Source organism: Antennarius striatus, chromosome 2 (genome assembly GCF_040054535.1).
Source record: "Antennarius striatus isolate MH-2024 chromosome 2, ASM4005453v1, whole genome shotgun sequence".
In the NCBI taxonomy this organism is placed as follows: Eukaryota; Metazoa; Chordata; class Actinopteri; order Lophiiformes; family Antennariidae; genus Antennarius; species Antennarius striatus.
Window position 1 is genome coordinate 29,254,049 of NC_090777.1, and position 18,284 is coordinate 29,272,332.

Below are 18,284 nucleotides of genomic sequence, written 5' to 3' on the forward strand. Positions count from 1 at the left end.
TTCGTTCACATTTCTTCATTTGCTATATAATTCCATATATCTTTCTTCATAATTGTTATTTCTGTTTGTATCTAAATCATAGAAAGTGATTAAAAAGAAAGAAAAGCTATTAAATGAGAAGGTACATCCAAATCTTTGGCCGGTAGTGTACATATACACAAACATAAGATATATATATATATATACACTGTTTATAAAGAGGACACAGTTGGTCACCACGAACACTGCCAGCACTCAACAATGAGATGAAATGGGATGGAAAGCTGCCTTTTCATGCACTCGTATCCAGGCCACTGCCCTCGTTCCACTTACTGTACCTCATGTGAACAGGCAGGAAACACGCAGAACACGTCTTCCCCCAGCAGAGGAATGTGTGTGTGTGTGTGTGTGTGTGTGTGTGTGTGTGTGTGTGTGTGTGTGTGTGTGTGTGTGTGTGTGTGTGTGTGTGTGTGTGTCTCACCTGATCCTTCCACGCTCACTAGATTCCCCAGATTGTTTTACTGTGGAGGTTATTGTTCCTGTCACATTATGACACTGAATGGAATAACATTTATTTGGAGGAATTCTTATTTCAGGTGTAAAGACATCATCCCATGGGAATTTAATCCATAAATCAAGCTGTAATTACCAAAGAATTTTGCCTGAACTTCTCCAAAGTCGTGTGAATATTTTTTTATTATTTGTGTGAACGAATGAGGAAATAACAATAATAATTATTTTTTAAAAAACTCTTGGATGACAGTAATCCTTCTGGGAGGATTTTCCTCTTGGAGTAGCAGCTTTACGCATGCGTCAACCTCCCACTGGCGCTCCATCCACGGCGCGCTGGAGCGAATGGGACGAGTGTGTCGCGTTACCTGCTTAAAGGCGCCGCCGTGACAGTGGGTAACGTTTCCTCACCGGGAAAAGGTAAAGGTAACTATTTCTACTTCCGGAAAGTTTCCAAAGGGCAATATATTCTGTAAAACAGGAGACGCGGCAGGAAGATTAATGAGGATCAGAGTCTTCGGACAATCAGAGAGCGGATTAAATCCCGCAGAAATCATCACAGAGAGAGTGTTATTATCGAAAACGAGGAAACGTCAGCAGAAGAATTAAGAATCAGGATTTTAATCTGCATGGATATTCCGCCGACAGGGAGCGGCATGTCTTGGCTCAGGAGAAGGGTTAAACTGTTCCAACACGGAGTGACACCCAAACACCCGCAAGTTTTCTGTCTGGTGGGACAGTCTCCGCGCTCCGCATCAGATGGGTTTTATATCTAACGGATGTAGTTTGGACCAGACTCACCATGTCGAAAGTAATACAGAAGAAGAACCACTGGATTACAAAAGTCAACGACTGCGCGCTAATCCGGGACGCGCACGGGGACCTGAACGTTGACCTGCGCGGCGGAGCTGAGAATGGAGAATTCCCCTACATCGGGAAAGTTCAAGAGGATGCTGTGGTTTACCAGGACGGTAAAGTCACGGAGGGGGAGATCCTCCTGGAGGTGGAGGGGTTGCCTGTGTCTGGATTGCCCCTCTATGACATCCTAACTGTGATTAAATGCTGCAAAGGTCCCGTCAGGTGGAGGACCGTGCGTCAAGGTGAGTGTGTGTGTGTGTGTGTGTGTGTGTGTGTGTGTGTGTGTGTGTGTGTGTGTGTGTGTGTGTGTGTGACAGGAAAAGTGAGTATGGGAGATTTACGCAGACAGGAGCTGATAAATCCCCGCTGCGCGTCTTCTCTCCACAACAGCCTGGAGTTTTCACACAGTTTGACATGAAGCTGCTCTGACACTCCACCCCGTCCTCGTTTGTCTATCACCGCTGAACCAACCCGGGGGGGTCAGACCTGAGGGTGGGGGGGCACATGAGGCGGTTTAGTGCTCAGCGGCTCCAGAGCAGGACGCGCCGCTGCTGCCAATTCACTCCTTTGAAATAATGAAATGAAACTTTTAATAGCACCGCCACTTTTTTTCCCTCCATCACCAACAGCAGTTTAAAGTTCAATTCTTTGAAATGTTGCACATTAAAGTTAATGAAATTTTGCTTAGAATCTATACACTTTATGAAAAAAACAACTGTGGTTTATGATCATTATTACACACATCAGGATCCAGGTGGAACCTTCCACTGTGATATTTGGTACTAAACCTAATCAGTATATTCTATATGAGTAAATTGAGGCCCAAATATCACCATTTGAGAAGCTAGAATCAGATTACTGTGTGCAGCAGTGTTGTGTTACTAAAACGACTCTTTCATGGCTTATTATTCCATCCCTGTTTCTCTATTTGGGAAAGCCAATGGAAGCGTCGCTCATGAGAGTCGTGTGCAGTCGTGTGAGTTATTTCTAGAATTGCTTCCGGTGTGCCAGATGAGTTTGACCCATCGCCGACAGTCTCCCAAATCTGCATCTGTCTGAGACGGCTCGAGGGAGACGGATGCAACCGCTGTTTCAGACCCAAGCTGGTCTCTGGTGTATTGAGGAAGTGTTTTGGTTTGATTCACCTTGGACAAACCCAGGAAGTCGTCTGATGCCTGAGCCAAGGCTCAATTACTTTTATTTTTATTCTAAATGAATCATGTTTGTGCGTTTCTCCTCGAGTGACTCGTTTCTCACACTCGTGTTCTCTCACCCTTGTAAACAGCGCTTGACAAAAACACACACGGCCTTCTCTCCAGGGAAATCATTAACCGTGTTATATAACAGCAGTGTAGTTATCGTGTAACGTCATTGCCTTTTTTTATTATGTGCCCATTAGTGACTGCAGAGCGGACGCCTGACCTCTGGAGCTAAAGTCTCGACCCCGGGACAGGAGCTCACCTCTGCCTGGGCTGTGTTGGTCTGACGTGGGATCAGGTTTTAGTTGCATCAATAATAATTCAACTTAATTCCCAGGAAACACTGTTCTTATAAAAGACCCTGATCTGACTTTGTGACTTCTGTTGTCAGTTTCTTCTACAAAAATAAGCACCTGCTGCTTTTCTGTAATTAAAGGAGGGTTATTTTCAGTCCATCTCAGGTACAAGTCGTCTATTGTGCCCCCCCCCCCCTACTGTGGGGCTCTCATGCAGAACCAGGATAGCGATCCATGCCGTCCCCGACCAGGTGACGGAGTACGGGCATGGAACACTACCTGAGTGGAGTCTGCACATTCCTGAGGACAAGGCCAGATTTTACACTCTTGTAGTTTTGTGATTTGTACTCAACAGAAAGCAAACTTTAAGTTCCTATCTTCACCCCCCCCCCACCCCTTAACCTTCTTTGAGTTTGAATAGCTCTAGTTTGTTCAAACTGAAACACAAACTCACTGAGTGAACATCAAATACACTCAGTGTTTGTTTGACATCTTCTGTCCTCCCTTCAGGCTGCGGTCACATGAAATCCAACTGTTATTTTCATGGTGTTCGCGGAGGTTCAGGTGAATGATGAATTTATTTATGATATGGAATCATTTTACGAGGAGGAACTACTTTCAGACATATGAAGACTTTGACCTCCTTATCTATTCCTTTTGTTATTGTCACGTCTTCTGAGTCCTGATGATAGTTGTCTAAAGGTCCAAATGTCAGATGTTTTAATACTTTTAAAATTGAACCTTGAGATATGAGTTTAATTTATTTCTTGACTGAGCTCATATCTCAAACAAATTTTCCCATTAAAAATAAATAAAATCATTTTAATTCAATCCAGCCTTATAAGAACGTTCCAACCTCCGCTAAATTATGAAAAACAATCAAATTTTTTATCAACTAATAGACATGCAGACTTTACCTGTCAATAATAAAGAATGAAAAGAAACGAGATCCGGTCTCACTGATGTCGTATCCATCCACCAACACGTGGGAAAGAACGAGATCCGGTCTCACTGATGTCGTATCCATCCACCAATACGTGGGAAAGAACGAGATCCGGTCTCACTGATGTCGTATCCATCCACCAACACGTGGGAAAGAACGAGATCCGGTCTCACTGATGTCGTATCCATCCACCAACACGTGGGAAAGAACGAGATCCGGTCTCACTGATGTCGTATCCATCCACCAATACGTGGGAAAGAACGAGATCCGGTCTCACTGATGTCGTATCCATCCACCAACACGTGATTTCGTTTGATTTTGTTCGGATGTCCAACAAAAATATGGCCAGAGTGACGCTCGTATCTCCAGTAAGTCGTATGTCGAGGTGCAGCTGTGGAGTGATTCCTGCTTTATAAGAGTAAAGGAGATTTTCTAGTGTTTATTTTTTATAAGTTGGACCTTCTTCCTGCATTTGCATTACTTTGAACCACAAACACTCCCAGCACCTGAAGATCTGGTGTTTTACGGCGCTCTTTTAGGGGGCGCGTTGTGCTTGGTGTCCGTCTGATGTCGGGGGGTAACGGCCCTCGGTCATCTTAGACCCCCTCCACTTGAACGCAGCCAGAGGGAATCGGGGCGGCCTGCTGGATGCCTGGCATTCCTGAGACGTGGTGCTTTCACTTCACTGGTACTCCCTGGAAAACATCAGGACTCGAGTTCTGTTTCGTTCACCCGTCTGCTCGCCTCTCGTTTTCTCAGCTACGCTCGATGACAGGGTGTCGCAGTTCAAGAAGCAACATCTGTTCTGTCATTTAAACCTACAGGATAATTAACATTTCTGGTAAAAGAAAACGCCAAATGACAGTGACTTCTGCAGGCAGCAAGTTCAAAAGCAAATCTGTGTCATTAAACTGGAGACAAGGGAAGTCAATTAAAGAAGAACGTCTGTAATAAAACCGAACTTCAAAGTCTGTTTGTCTTGTGTAGTAAAGAAAATCAAAGTATTTGATGAGTTGATAGAGATTATCAGCCTTTAATTAAAAAAAAAAAATTTTCTGCTTTGCTATTTATTTAATTGTGATTTAAGTGATGCCATAACTTTCGGCAACTGCACTTCATTTCAATTATTGATTGTCGCATGAAGAGCTGCAATCAATAGGAATAGATGGGATTAAGCTGTCACATCAGAGTTAAATGATGTTACAATCTGGTGTAGATTTGTTTATGAGTCTGGAAAGAAATGTGAAACTTACTCCTATAATTAATAAAATATTTAGAAAAGTCAAAGGCAGTGCATATATTAAGGATATAAATACATATTTTTATGCTGTTCCATGTTTTAGTGCATCATAAAACTCGGTCCAGCATGAAAATAACTTTAATGGATTTCTCACTGAAACGTCGTGTGAGCTCTATGTGTGTGGTAAAGAAGGCTTAGGTCAGTTCTGCAAGTTAAAAAGAAAAACGAGTCAAATGGAGCACAACTGAATCTGTATTTGGACGTTATGTTTCAGCCCACATTCTCTCACCGTATAATTTAAAGTTTCACCATCATGGCTAAACCATTACCGTCCAGCTACTGGCCTGTTTGTCAAAGTTCTGCTCAGTGATGTCGATGAAATCATGGAATTGGACTTTCGCTTCTTGTGCTTGATGGAATATTTATAGGTCACTAATTATGATCTTGGTTGTGGTACATGACATCATCCAAATCTATTTTCTACAACTGTCCACGTTAAACATTTAACTAGTACAACAGAGTGGTGTCCATCCAGCATGTGTACAGTTTTTGGACTCTTCTGTCTCCTGAGTGAATGCAGCGATTATTCATGACCCGAAGCACAAAGGTGACACCTGCTGGAGCAGCCTGGTGTCCCACATACACAGAAACATACTTATGGCTTTTAAATGCATGTTCACAATACAATAAAGACAGTTAATAACCCGTATAAGGGAAGCATCGTCTAATCGATGAGCTCACCCATCATCCATGTCCCTACAGAGGAATTGTCAGTCTTCCTTAAGTGCATCACAGAGAGGCTTATCAGCAGTTTGTTCCATCGGTTGGCTGTAAATAAGAACTCAAATTATTTCTTTACTCACACCATGGACGTTTACCAGCATTTGTAAAATAAGAAATGTCTGACTTTTTGAGTGACTCCTTGAACGCACCATAGTTTTAGTTCTGCTCAAGGCCTTGTCCTCCTGTGTGGGGTGTTCGTCCACGCCCTGGGTCTTCAGGTCATTCTACCAAAGCTGAAATTTAACTTAAAAATCTATTCATCCAAGTTAATAGACTGAAAAACATATTTGAAATTCCAATATTTACTTAAAGCTTCTTTCATATATGCATTCACTTATATAACAAACAATTCTACCTTTAAAACCACACAGTATAAAACATACAACAGAGCAAGTTATATTAGGTTTTTAAACGCTTTATAATTATTTTAATTCAAGATGAGATTTCTTCTGGAGGAGATACATAGTTTACTGCTATACATAGGCTTTACAGTTTGAGGAAATAGGATGAAAAAGTAACATCAACATAGCAAATAAATAAATCCAAACTTACTAAGAAATAGTGCAGTATAATGCACTATAGCATAATTCATTTCCTTTCCCACCTTTGGTTCTCTTCTGTTGTTTAGTAAAGTAAGATAAAGGTAGGTGACATCCATGAAATCATGGACTGTTTACAGTCTGAACCCTGTCCCTCCAGGAAGTTGCACTGTCACTCCAACAATAATTCAATTCAATCGTTTCCCCCTTTCTGCATAAATTTTAAATTTAGTAGTTCAAAGTTTTGCCAGAAATATCAATCCCTTCTAATGAAAGACGTAAGACCACAGTGTCCCTGGGGTAAATGAATGATTTTTAAGGTTTTGGATTCAGTTCTGATAGACTAATGGATGGTCTGGGATATTTCATACATGAATTCAGACCAGACAAACATTCTATCGCTGAATAAAGTCTATGAAGGCCAACAGTGTTTTAACATCTAAGACACAAACTGTGTGTGTGTGTGTGTGTGTGTGTGTGTGTATGTGTGTGTGTGTGTGTGTGTGTGTGCTTATGAGCAATGCTGTTCAGGAGGGTGAAAACAATAGAAATCAATACCATTTTATGTCGAATATTTTTAAAAAAGCTGATGCGATGAACTATTTTCACATTTATTTTTTTCTTGCAAACAGCTATAAACTATATTTTACCCATAAACCTTATGGAGAATAGGAACTGAATAATTTTGCCTCCAGCTGTAGGCCAGTGCAGTTCTGTGTCACCTACTGGGGAGGTTAACCTACTGGTGACAATATTTTCTTCATATCTGAAATATTTTTATGTTATTTTAATTCTGTTTGTTTTATCTGATGGTTTGAATCAGATGGTCAGAAACAAACGTGTTACGTCCAGAGCTCCATGTTGGATTCTCTCTCGTTGCATCTTAGTCACTCCCATTCATGTCCAGAGTCACACACATTCACGCACATCTGGAAGGGATTACGCACCATTCCATGCTCCGTTTTATGCGCATGAATCATAATCCTACTTTTAGTCCGTTTTGTTGTGGTTTGTAGGCACAGCAGTAATTGCATCTTTCCAAAGATGCAAATAACATGTAATGTGAGAAACGTTTTAATTTTCTCTAAAGTCCTCTGTCATCAAGCTGGAGGTCACAAACTGAAGCTGTGGGACTAAAAATATGGATGCAGGGATTTTCTGTGCTCATTAGGTTGTTTGTAAAGTCAAATCCAGCTGTACTTGTGACATTATTCTTATTCTATAAACCGTAGCGTGTTGTTAAGCCGTGGTGAAAGGTTTGAAGGCGATCCTCAGAGGATTTCTCCTGCTGCTGATCTCTCCATTCCTCCCCTCTTCATGTCACTCATAAGCTTGTGACAGGCTGACCCGACCCTGCACGATTTACTAGTGTAAAAAAACGCTTTGTGCACTATCATCTGACATTCTGACACTAATGTTCACGCTGCCTGTTTAATCTGGAGGCTAGTAAAACATGTCAAGATGCTGCCCTTTAACTCAGCTGCAGGCTTCTCTTCATCCATTCCGAAGTCAACGGTGCAGAAAATTCAGAATTAGTTTATGAGGAACTGTGATTTGTTTCTGACCTTGTTGTGTGTACACTTATTAAAGACCTATTATACATTATATAATATAAATATAATATAATATATTGTTCAAAGTCAAAACTCTGTTTATTGACAGAATAAAACGATGAGGTTGATTAGCAGTAAAAACTATGAAGGCAAACAAACAAAAGCAGATGATTTGCTTTAAGTGCTGAACAAATCATTTATCTGATCTTTGTTGTTTTAGACGGTCAGTCATCAGAAAAAATATCTGATTCCTGTTTGGATGAATAAATGATTCCATTTGAGGAAAAAATTTGCGAACCGTAAGAAGAACTGTTTGCTTGGATCAAACATCCAAACTCAAGGTGTCATTTTGAGTTCTTTATTTAATTATAAAGGAAATCTTTCACAGTACTTGCACCAAATTCTTTGATTTTTAAGATGAAGATAAATTCATGAGGGAAATTGTCTTCAGGATAATAAATATTGAAAGTAACAATTGACATTCTTTTAACACCTAAAAGTTGATTATTCTCACAATGCCGAGCATTCTTTTAAAATTTATCTATCGCATTTTCAAGTATTATTTTTATTTGATCGGCAGAAAATAAATCAAAGGCCCATGTGTAGTGAGATATAATCGAACCACTGTTTCCTCTGGAAATTAAAAAAAGCATCATGTCCCATGCAGCAGAGGAAGTTCTATTCCGAGCACAAAGCACGACCTTTATTAGCTGTCAAATTCCCACCTGTATGTAAATTACGTGTAAGTTGTATTTAGTCTGTTCTCTGTTCTTTATTGGTTCCCCTCTGAGCGGTTGTTAACCGTCGTGGCTTTAAATCCCGCCGTGGGGCCAGACAGCTTCAAACTGATGGAGCGTCGCTGAGGTCAAACGCCTGCATGACCTCCGTGTTTCTGTGTGTGTCCCAGCTCCCCTATAATCTACTCCCGCAGCCTCGCTGGCTTCCTTCATCTGATATTCTCATTACTGTCAGGATGACTCCAGATTGTTCCGGTTGCTGTGGTTTGACTTAGTCACAGCAGCAGATCAGCTATAAATATGAAAGTCAGTATTTTAAGAGAGGAATCTCCGCTGTGTGGATTCCTAGTGGCTTCATTCCACACTCCAAAAACATGTAAAAAAGGGAATTTGACCCTGGTTTGACCCCAAACATGAATATGAAGTTGAATTTTTTTATCTTCCTGTGTTGGCCCAGTTAGGAACTATTTTCTACCCTGTCTGTCAGCTGGGATACGCTCCAGCCCACCAAAGGATGAGCAATTCCAGGAAATGGATGGACAAATGGAGTAAAGTCATCAAGTTAATGATCAAATTGATCTTGCAGAAGCTATAACTGTGTTATAACCAGATTTAATGACAATCTGTCCATTATTTCAAAGTCATACTAACCCTATCTGACAGATTTCACTATAATGCATTCATCAAATAAGTCTCTCCTCCTAACCACCTGTAGAGTTTATTCTTATGTTTTTTGCAGACTGTGCTGTCTGTTCTGCTGTAGTTGAGTCGTAACCAGTGGGTAAAAGTATCACATGAACGTTTCTCAAAACCAATATTTTCCTTCGGTCCTACAGCCTGATTTCACACACAAATCTACCACAGTGTGACACATGCCTCCGCCTATCAAATCACTTTCTGTTTTTCTTCCGGCGGACGCCCCGTATTTCCAGAGTAAATTTAGACTCTTGACAAAGCGATGATTGAAGCGTTTTTACTGGAGCAGCCGATGTCAAACTGGATTCACTTTGAACACATAACTCGTGTAACTCTCTCGCCGTCTTATCTTGAATTATGTCGCCTTAGAGAACTTGACCCCAAGCCGACTCAAATCTCACGATTTATTCTTTTATGTGTTGTATTTGTTGTCCAATGCAGAACTTTGGTGCGACGTTATAGAAGTTTGGACTGTCTAATCACTAATCTAGTCTTTAAAGAGAAAGCAGAACCTTACTTATCTGCTGCTGTTCTTCAAAGGTTTGCAGCATCTGGCGGCCATGAAAACCTATGAAAACGCAAATAATCTGTCCAACAACATTATTTGACAGAATGAAAACTTTCACCCTTTCATTGGTTTTGTTGCCTGTTGATGTTTTCACAGGTTGTTACAGCTTTCAAACCCCTCCGTAGGGGTTTCTTCTCTGTTTTCTAACATTCTGAATTTGATTTGTGATGCCTTATCTCATGCATGTGATGCGTCTTGGCAGCTCTCAAATATTTAGCGTCAAGCTTGGAGCATCTTTGAGCCTCCAAACAAGTTTTAGTGTTAAAAGAACTTTTCAGTTTGTCCCTGTTTGTACTCAGATGTAAACTTTTTGAAAACAGGTTCACGTTTGTTGATTTTCGTTGCTTGTAGTTTCCAGTCTCTCTCCAGAAAGTCTTTAGATTGGATTAATCTGCATCTCATCAGCAACTATTTTTAAATCCAAAGAGAATCAGAAATGTCTTTTTGCTGTTATTATGTGTAGAAGTACAATGATAAATCTGGATAAGCTTTTGTTCAAAATGTTTATTAATATAAATGACCCTTTTCAACACAAATTATTGATCAGTTTTGATCATTTATGTACCGGTCATATTTATTGCTGATCCTTTTTTTGACATGCATGTGAAAGAATCATGGAGTATATTTTTAATATTATACCTCAATGACTTTATTGTTTCTTACAAATACATTTTTATTCATAATTTTATTCCAGTGAGTTGTTTTCATCAAGTTGGATCAGGTGCATCAAAAGAAAGTCATGGATGCAGGAAAGAGGCATCCTGGAAAGGCTCTGCAGTTCCCAAACAAGGATATCCAGTCGATCAATCGTCATCAGTTTTTGATTGACGGTCTGCATCCTATTATAATTTCAAGTTTTTGATGACAAGCTGGTCCCTATTGATATAATATTGATATAATAGATAAATGATAGATAAAGCAGTTCCATCAAACACTATGTTTCACGTGGCGGGTTTGGACCCATTTACAAAACACCAGTGGAGAAACTTTCATTCATAGTTGAATCAGAAAAAAGCAAAAATGTAGGAAACACAAGAAAACTCTAGAATCCAACAAACTAGAGGTGAAGTGTAGGCGAGGGTACAAAACAATCTGGCACCAAAAGAGAAGCCTCAGGCTCATCATCCTGATCAGGTACAGGTGTGGAGACGAGCAACAGGTGTGGAGACGAGGCTCCGCCCACAAGTTCGGCCCCGCCTCCTACCACACCCCAGCACTGCAGAGCAACATGACACAAATGTACAGCATGCATATTGGCTACGTGGCTAATGCTAGGAATGCTAGACAATCAAACATCTCAAAGCAGTAAAAACCCTGCAGAAGCAGAATCAACATTTATTTAACACAGAAACCGTTTCTGATCCAGAGAAACGTTTATTTTACTGTCGTCCTCTCAGTCATCAAACCCTTCACATCAATGGGGCCCATATTTTTCATGTTTGAGGTAGATCTTGTGCCACAGGATCCCATTATGTAAGACGTCTGAGCAGCGAAGTGGAAACTTAAAAGCTAACAGCGAGGAGCTTTAAGCTCTATCTCGCTCTTACTCTGTCTTTCTTTTCTCTATTTTAACCTTGAATTAGGGCGGCAACAAACAGTTATTTTTATTCTAAATTTATCTCCTAATCTCATCTTGATCTATAAATGTCATTAAAAAAAACCCGTGGAAGATTTGTCAAGAAACCAAAGTGCTGCCTTCAGCTGAAATAATGAGAAAAAACAAACGAAGTGAAATTTAAAATCATGGAGAATGATGGTTACTTTTCAAGTATCATAAGCATAGTTATTTCAAAAGCTCCCAGGATCGTTGCCCCCCCCTCGCTTTAAAACTTACAGCTTTATATCAGCTCTCACATGCTGATATAAAGTCATCAGGCTTCCAGCTTCTGCAGCTCCATTTGAAAGAAAAGGACTTCTTTTACCTGCTTTCTGTCTGTTTGATTTCTATTCTTTCATAAATTCAACTCAAACCTCTTCTCTGTGCTGTGACGCTTCAGGATCTGTGATGTCCTGCAGTCTGAGGGGCAGATACGTGTCTGCTCCGACTGAACACAGCGCCTCACAACAGTCTGATATCGTGCATACATGCACCTTTTAATGACGCATTGTGAAGCGCGGGGTCGGCCTCTTCCGTCTGATGGAGGGGGCTCTCACACACTCGGGTTTTATCTCTGCATTTGTTCCTTTTATTGATTACTGAACCACTGTTCAATTTCCCTGTGTTTTCAGCTGTAATAAACCCATCTTTTAGATCATCACCCACAGCGAAACATGATTGAAAATTCCAACCGATCAGTCCTCTTTCATCACCAAAATGCCAAAGGCAATGCAAGGCACCCTGGGTAATGAAGGTAGTCTCGCATCTTCACAGTAACCAGTTTTACAGAGTTCACTGGTTTGATCAAACTCTTTCTTTCTGCTTTCCTTTACAAACTAGAGTCAGAACTAGAGTGTGTGTGTGTGTGTGTGTGTGTGTGTGTGTGTGTGTGTGTGTGTGTGTGTGTGTGTGTGTGTGTGTGTGTGTGTGTGTGTGTGTGTGTGTGTGTGTGTTGCACGTCGCTGAGGACGGTTAAAGCAGGCGGAATGCGCGCCTAGGAACGTTTGCAGCATCAAACAACAAGGCCGTCTTCTGAGATCCAAGGCCTCTCTTTAATCTCATTTCAGCTGTTGATCCCCGGCTGTCAGTCTGCGGTGTGTGTGTGTGTGTGTGTGTGTGTGTGTGTTATCTCTGCTCTCACACACTTTCTATAAAAGCTGGAGATGGACGGCTTACTGTAAGCAAAGCATTCTTGCATTTGAAAGCAGGCGTCTTGGGCTCCACTTTTAAAAACTGTAATTCTGAGCGATTTTGCTTCACTCTCAGGTTCAGAGCTCTCCTTCAACATATTGACTAAATCCTCTGACAAACACGCTCAGCTGTTATTTCTCAAATCGTTCTTCCTCTCAGCACAAAAAATCTGGCATCCACATCCACTGGATAGCTAAAGAAATTCACATGATGGTTCATTTAATGAATCTCCCCTACTGAGGGAGGGGGGGCGTGTCTGTCAGCTATATCCTAACACACAGCTGCACCTGATGGGCATTAGACCCACTATTTAGTGTGTATATTAATTATTATTAGGTTCAACACGGGGAAATCTGATGTAGGTCAATATCCTGTCGCCTGCAGTCAACACTTTTTGTTTGTTTGTGTGCCAAAAGTGCAGAAGGGACCCCTTTAATTACAAATCAGTGGGTTTTTTCCCCTAATAATTATTTAAATAAATATACTTTATTTATCCCAAACTGGGAAATTTAAATGTTACAGTAGCATTCAGACACACTAAATATAAGAACAGACAGAAACAGGGAAAATATACATTAAAGAATAATTAAGACATAGGGAAAGGGAATAATAATAATAATAATAATAATAATAATAATAATAATAATAAAATAAATAAAAATAAAATAATAATAATAATAATAATAATAATAATAATAATAGTACCCAAGCATGGCAGGTATAAAGTTATTAGTACGTGTGGCCGTACACAGGACCTAATGAGAGCCATACCTAAAACCTCAGACTGGTGGAACTCTATCTGATATTTTAGAGCTGTTGTATAAAATTGTTATTAGTTTTTATTGTAATTATTAGTTATTAGCAAAAAGACGTCTGTTTTTTACTTTTTCATCCACGTGGTTGTGATGACAGTTAGACTGGTGTCTCTTGTTTCAGTGTCAGATTTGCCTCATTGGCTGTCTGGTGAGGACACACACTCCTCCCTGTGGTGTGATGTGTTCTACCGCTGCAGCCAAAGGAAGGCAGGCCTGATGATGGGGACGTGTATCTGATCTCTGTCTCATTGCCCCCCAGTCATCAGCGCCTGTAGAGGGGGGAACGTGGAACACAGAGGAGACCTTTGTTTGCATCACCAGGCAGGCAATGACATTTAACTGATGCTGCCATTTGTTCTGAGTGAAACTCCATGATTTCACATCAGAGATGGAGACATTCAGCCCACCTGAACATGTTGGGGGAAACATGTGAAAAGTGCTTTGTGCACATTTTTAATAAATTGGCCCAAAGAAGTTTTAGAAATCTAGTATTTAAAAAACAACAACATGTTTTTAACAGCAGAATTTACAAGCAGATTATAACCATTGTCCTCCTCAAGCTTTTAGTCCTTTCAGGTTTCATTATAACACCAACCTTTCTCCTCCCAGACTCCCACTTTCTTCCTCCATCCTTTGCTCTCCTAAGCTATTAACACAGAACACGGGGAACAATAGGCCTAAGCTCCTCCAGTTATATTTAGCAGTGAACAGATGCAGCACGCTGGAGCAGAACACACTGCCTTCGCTGGCTTCAGTGTGTGTGTGTGTGTATGTGTGTGTGTGTGTCTGCGTCTGTGTTTGTGTGTGACTCTTCCTTCGTTTTCCCCCATCATGCATTGCTGACTGACTCAGCAGCCAAGTAACAGAAAACAGGGTCAGGACTCTCCCGTCTGAGTCCTGCAAACCGCTGTTGGAGTCTGTTTGTCCATCGGGTCTCATATCAGAAACGATCCAGTTCATGATCCAGAGTTTATGATTTATGCCATATGTTACTGTAAACATAGTGGTTAATTATAAATGTAGTGCAACTCACTATGAATATAAAGCATCACTCCCTAAACAATATCCATGTTTAGTGAGCGTTAAATATTTATGGTTATTCTCTGCAACTTGAGATATTAGTATAATTCATTTCAAAGAAATTTTCCACATTTAAAATAAGTAAATGTGGAAAAAATAAATAAATGTGGAAAAAACGCCCCAAACCCACAAAAAGTATGAAAACAATCACATTTTTTGTCAACCAATAGACATACAGACTTAACCTGTGTATAACTAATTATATATGTTACGTAAACAATGATAAAGAATGAAAAGAAACACAAAAGTCACAGGAACAAACGAGCTACATCTTTACTCCACCAACGAGAACGAGATCCGGTCTCACTGATGTCGTATCCATCCCCCAACATGTAAAGAACGAGATCCGGTCTCACTGATGTCGTATCCATCCGCCAACATGTAAAGAACGAGATCCGGTCTCACTGAAGTTGTGTTCATCCACAAATTATGGACAGAGTGACGGCTCTTATCGCGAGGTTCTATATGTCCAAGATATTGCCCACATATTTCAAGAATGAGTTATAAAAACTGTCAGAGCGCAGTGCAGATTTAATCTGAGGACATAGATTTATACAGTATATAGTGTTTCACTTTGTAGTGCATACTATCACTCCGTCCATCCATCATCACGACTTCATCTCTGCTCCACATGACAACACATGACCTTTATGCTCCCAAAAAGTCCAGAAAAAAATGTCTCAAGGAGAAACTGCTGTGATTGAACATGACGCTGGGTTTCAGGGCTCCTGTCTGCTTTTCTTGATGCCTTCCAGTCCCACTGAGCACAGTTTTTGACTGGGAATAGCATGAAAGCAGCTCTGGGTGCGGCTGTGTGTGGAGGTAATTATAGAAATAGAAGGACTGGTTACAAGCTTTACGGCCGTCCTCTCTGTAATTGCTGTTTTTTCCTCTCTACCTCGGGCGCTGTGACTGTAACGCTCATGAAGGGCAGCAAAAAAGAGACGTCGGTTGTGAGTGAACAGAAGAAGCAAGAAAAGAAGAGGGAGACGATGTGTATATAAATGACATGAGTACAAAATAATAGTGTCCCGTGTCTAATATCATCACTATCGTACTGAGTACTGGCCGTCGTCGCCTCCCAGCCTGGATAATGGCTGTGTAATCAAGGCGTCCAGTGAAACCCATCACTTAGAGCTGAAATATTTGATTAGTTTGGTCTGGTGCACCTCTCCTGATGTTCGCCCCCTTTTGACACCCCCTCCTTATATTGCAAGATAATGCAGAGTAAAATGCTCTCATCTGTAACTGGAGAGTCCAGTGTTGACTGACGGGATGTCCTGAAACCCACAGGAAGCTGCTGAAACAATGGAATTTACTGTTTAAAGAACCGGCGTTTCCAGTTCCTACTCTGTGGTCATTATTTGGTACCGGGAGAGGAAATACTATATTATTTGTTCCTTGGAGGAAATGCTCGGTGCTCAGTTTTAAATGGGGTTGCGGAAGCGGCTCAGGAACTGCTTGAGATGATCACAAAATGCACAATTTAAAGATTCAGAAGATGACATGATGGACGTGAAGCAGCGGTAACAGACAGCCACTGTGTAATTTGTTCCCGTAATTGTGTTTCATTTGCACCACAGTTGGTTGCACAAAGGTTACAGACAGAGTGGAGCCCTCTTAATCAAAGCGTGGTGACAGACGGGGCTGGTGAAACAGACTTTTTTCAAGATATGTCTGACAAATTCTTGGTATCGTATCCAGCATATCTGGAATTATGGTCTGCCACCCCAAGTTATAATGTTAAAGCACAAGTTTGACATTGGGAAAGAGTTCATGTCAGCCAGAGGGTTTTTATGAATGGGTCCAGGGGTAAATTCTTAACAGGTGGTTGTCTATCACTGGTCCTGGTCACAAACTGCTGTTTGGGAGGATTTTTTTTAACCCTTTGATTACAGAAAGGCAACCTTTTCCCTTTGTTGCTAGTGTTGACGCTAAGCAAAGCTAAAAAGCTTGATTGATATCAGTCTTGCATGCACATTTTTGAGGGTAAGGAAACAAAACTATTCCCCAAAATGATGCATACTGTAGGTCAGACCAGTTGCATGACTTAGTTGCAGACATTCTGGCTGTTAACGACTAAACACCTGCAGGAACACCTTCTCCCAACACGATGGGCCGGTTTATTATCATGCACACTCACTATCATTACTATGGGAGGTTATTCATTAGGTAAACCAATGTGTGTGTGTGTGTGTGTGTGTGTGTGTGTGTATGTGGGCATTATAATTACTGCAGGATTCTCCATTATCTCTAGGAAAAGTAAAGGCATGCTGCCTGTCATTGAATGGCAGAACTGTGCTATACGTATAGCTGCAAGAACACAAATACTAGCTTGACATTAAAGACCAGAGATGTCATTCTGCTGCATGTCAGCAGTGTTTTACTGACCAGATGACTGCATTTCATACACACTCTTACAGTTATGTTTGTGGCGTCATCGTGGAGTTTAAAAGTGGGTTTCCCTCTGGTGATATTTCTGTGTGAATCTTTTGCCATGTAAATTGAGGTGTATCAAAATTTTGCTTGAGAATGTTTCAGTGTTGATATTCTCATCTGACCCTGTAATGTGTATTTTGACTACAGTAATTAGTAACTTACTAACTGCAGAGTATTAACTTCATACCATTTTCCCAGAGAGCAGCTACTATTTAGGGATTTATTTTCTTCTATGGCCCGTTATCAACCCACACGTCCATTTGTGGTTTGTACCGTAAAAGAAAACATCTGATGAAATAAATAAATATCTTCAAGTTCCAGCAAGAATCATCATCTAGATCCAGAGTGTTTACAAGATCTTTACCTGTAACTTCATTTTTATCGCCTAAATTCCACCGACACTGTTTAAACTTACGGGGCTGATAATTTTGCCAAATGTGAGCTAACAAATAATACTACAGATTAACTAAATCCGAAGCGTAGCTGAGACTGATGTTTGAAATGTTGCAGAAAATGAAAAAAAAAAGATGCATGAAATGTGAACTTTGATGCATCCCCAAAAGTTACTGAATTAGATGTAAAAGATACCACTGAAGAAATAGTTTTTTCTTTTATAACATTAAAAATAAAATGATTTTAAATCCAAAGGGCAGATTTTCAACCTCAACAAACATTATTATGTAAGTTGTTGATGTATGTATTTATCTATTTATTATAGTTTATTGAAATATTGGCAAACTCATAACCTAAGAAGATGAAGAATCAACTTTTTACACTTAGTCATATCTTAAACATTACATTTTACTACCACATATGATTAAGGTCGACCACTGGGTGGCAGCAGTCCATAATAATCACATGTTTTATGTCAGTCACTGGTTGGGTCTGGGTTGCTGTGGTAACGGGATCCATGTGAAGAACACTGTCAGTGGTGATGCCTGGAGACACAGAGGGCAGTGTTGAGCTGGAGGACGAGAAATGAATCACAATCAGCTGGTGAAAGGAACACACACACACACACACACACACACACACACACACACACACACACACACACACACACACACACGGACATATTCTCAGATTACCATTCATTCTGTAAACGTTTATTTGATTTTATAACAAATCAAACCATGAAAAGCACCCCCCCCCCCCAAAAAAAAATTGATTTATCTCAAAAACTCAGCTGCTGTTAATTCTCTTTCCATAACGGTAGAACAAACAGGTAGGAGCGGTGGCTCATATTGATGGCAGCTGTTGT

The 18,284-nt window shown here is 40.5% G+C and overlaps 1 protein-coding gene across 7 annotated transcripts in view; it reads left to right on the forward strand.

The window, feature by feature from the left end:
* Window positions 1–826: 826 nt before the first annotated feature.
* LOC137605187 (membrane-associated guanylate kinase, WW and PDZ domain-containing protein 1-like) overlaps window positions 827–18,284 on the forward strand; it is a 69,480-nt gene continuing 52,022 nt past the window's right edge. For all 7 annotated transcript variants that reach the window (XM_068329672.1, XM_068329681.1, XM_068329697.1 and 4 more), the window contains exon 1: window positions 827–1,589. In XM_068329672.1, coding sequence (XP_068185773.1) covers window positions 1,292–1,589 — 298 coding nt within the window. In that variant the 5' untranslated portion in view covers window positions 827–1,291. The remainder of the gene's footprint in view (window positions 1,590–18,284) is intronic.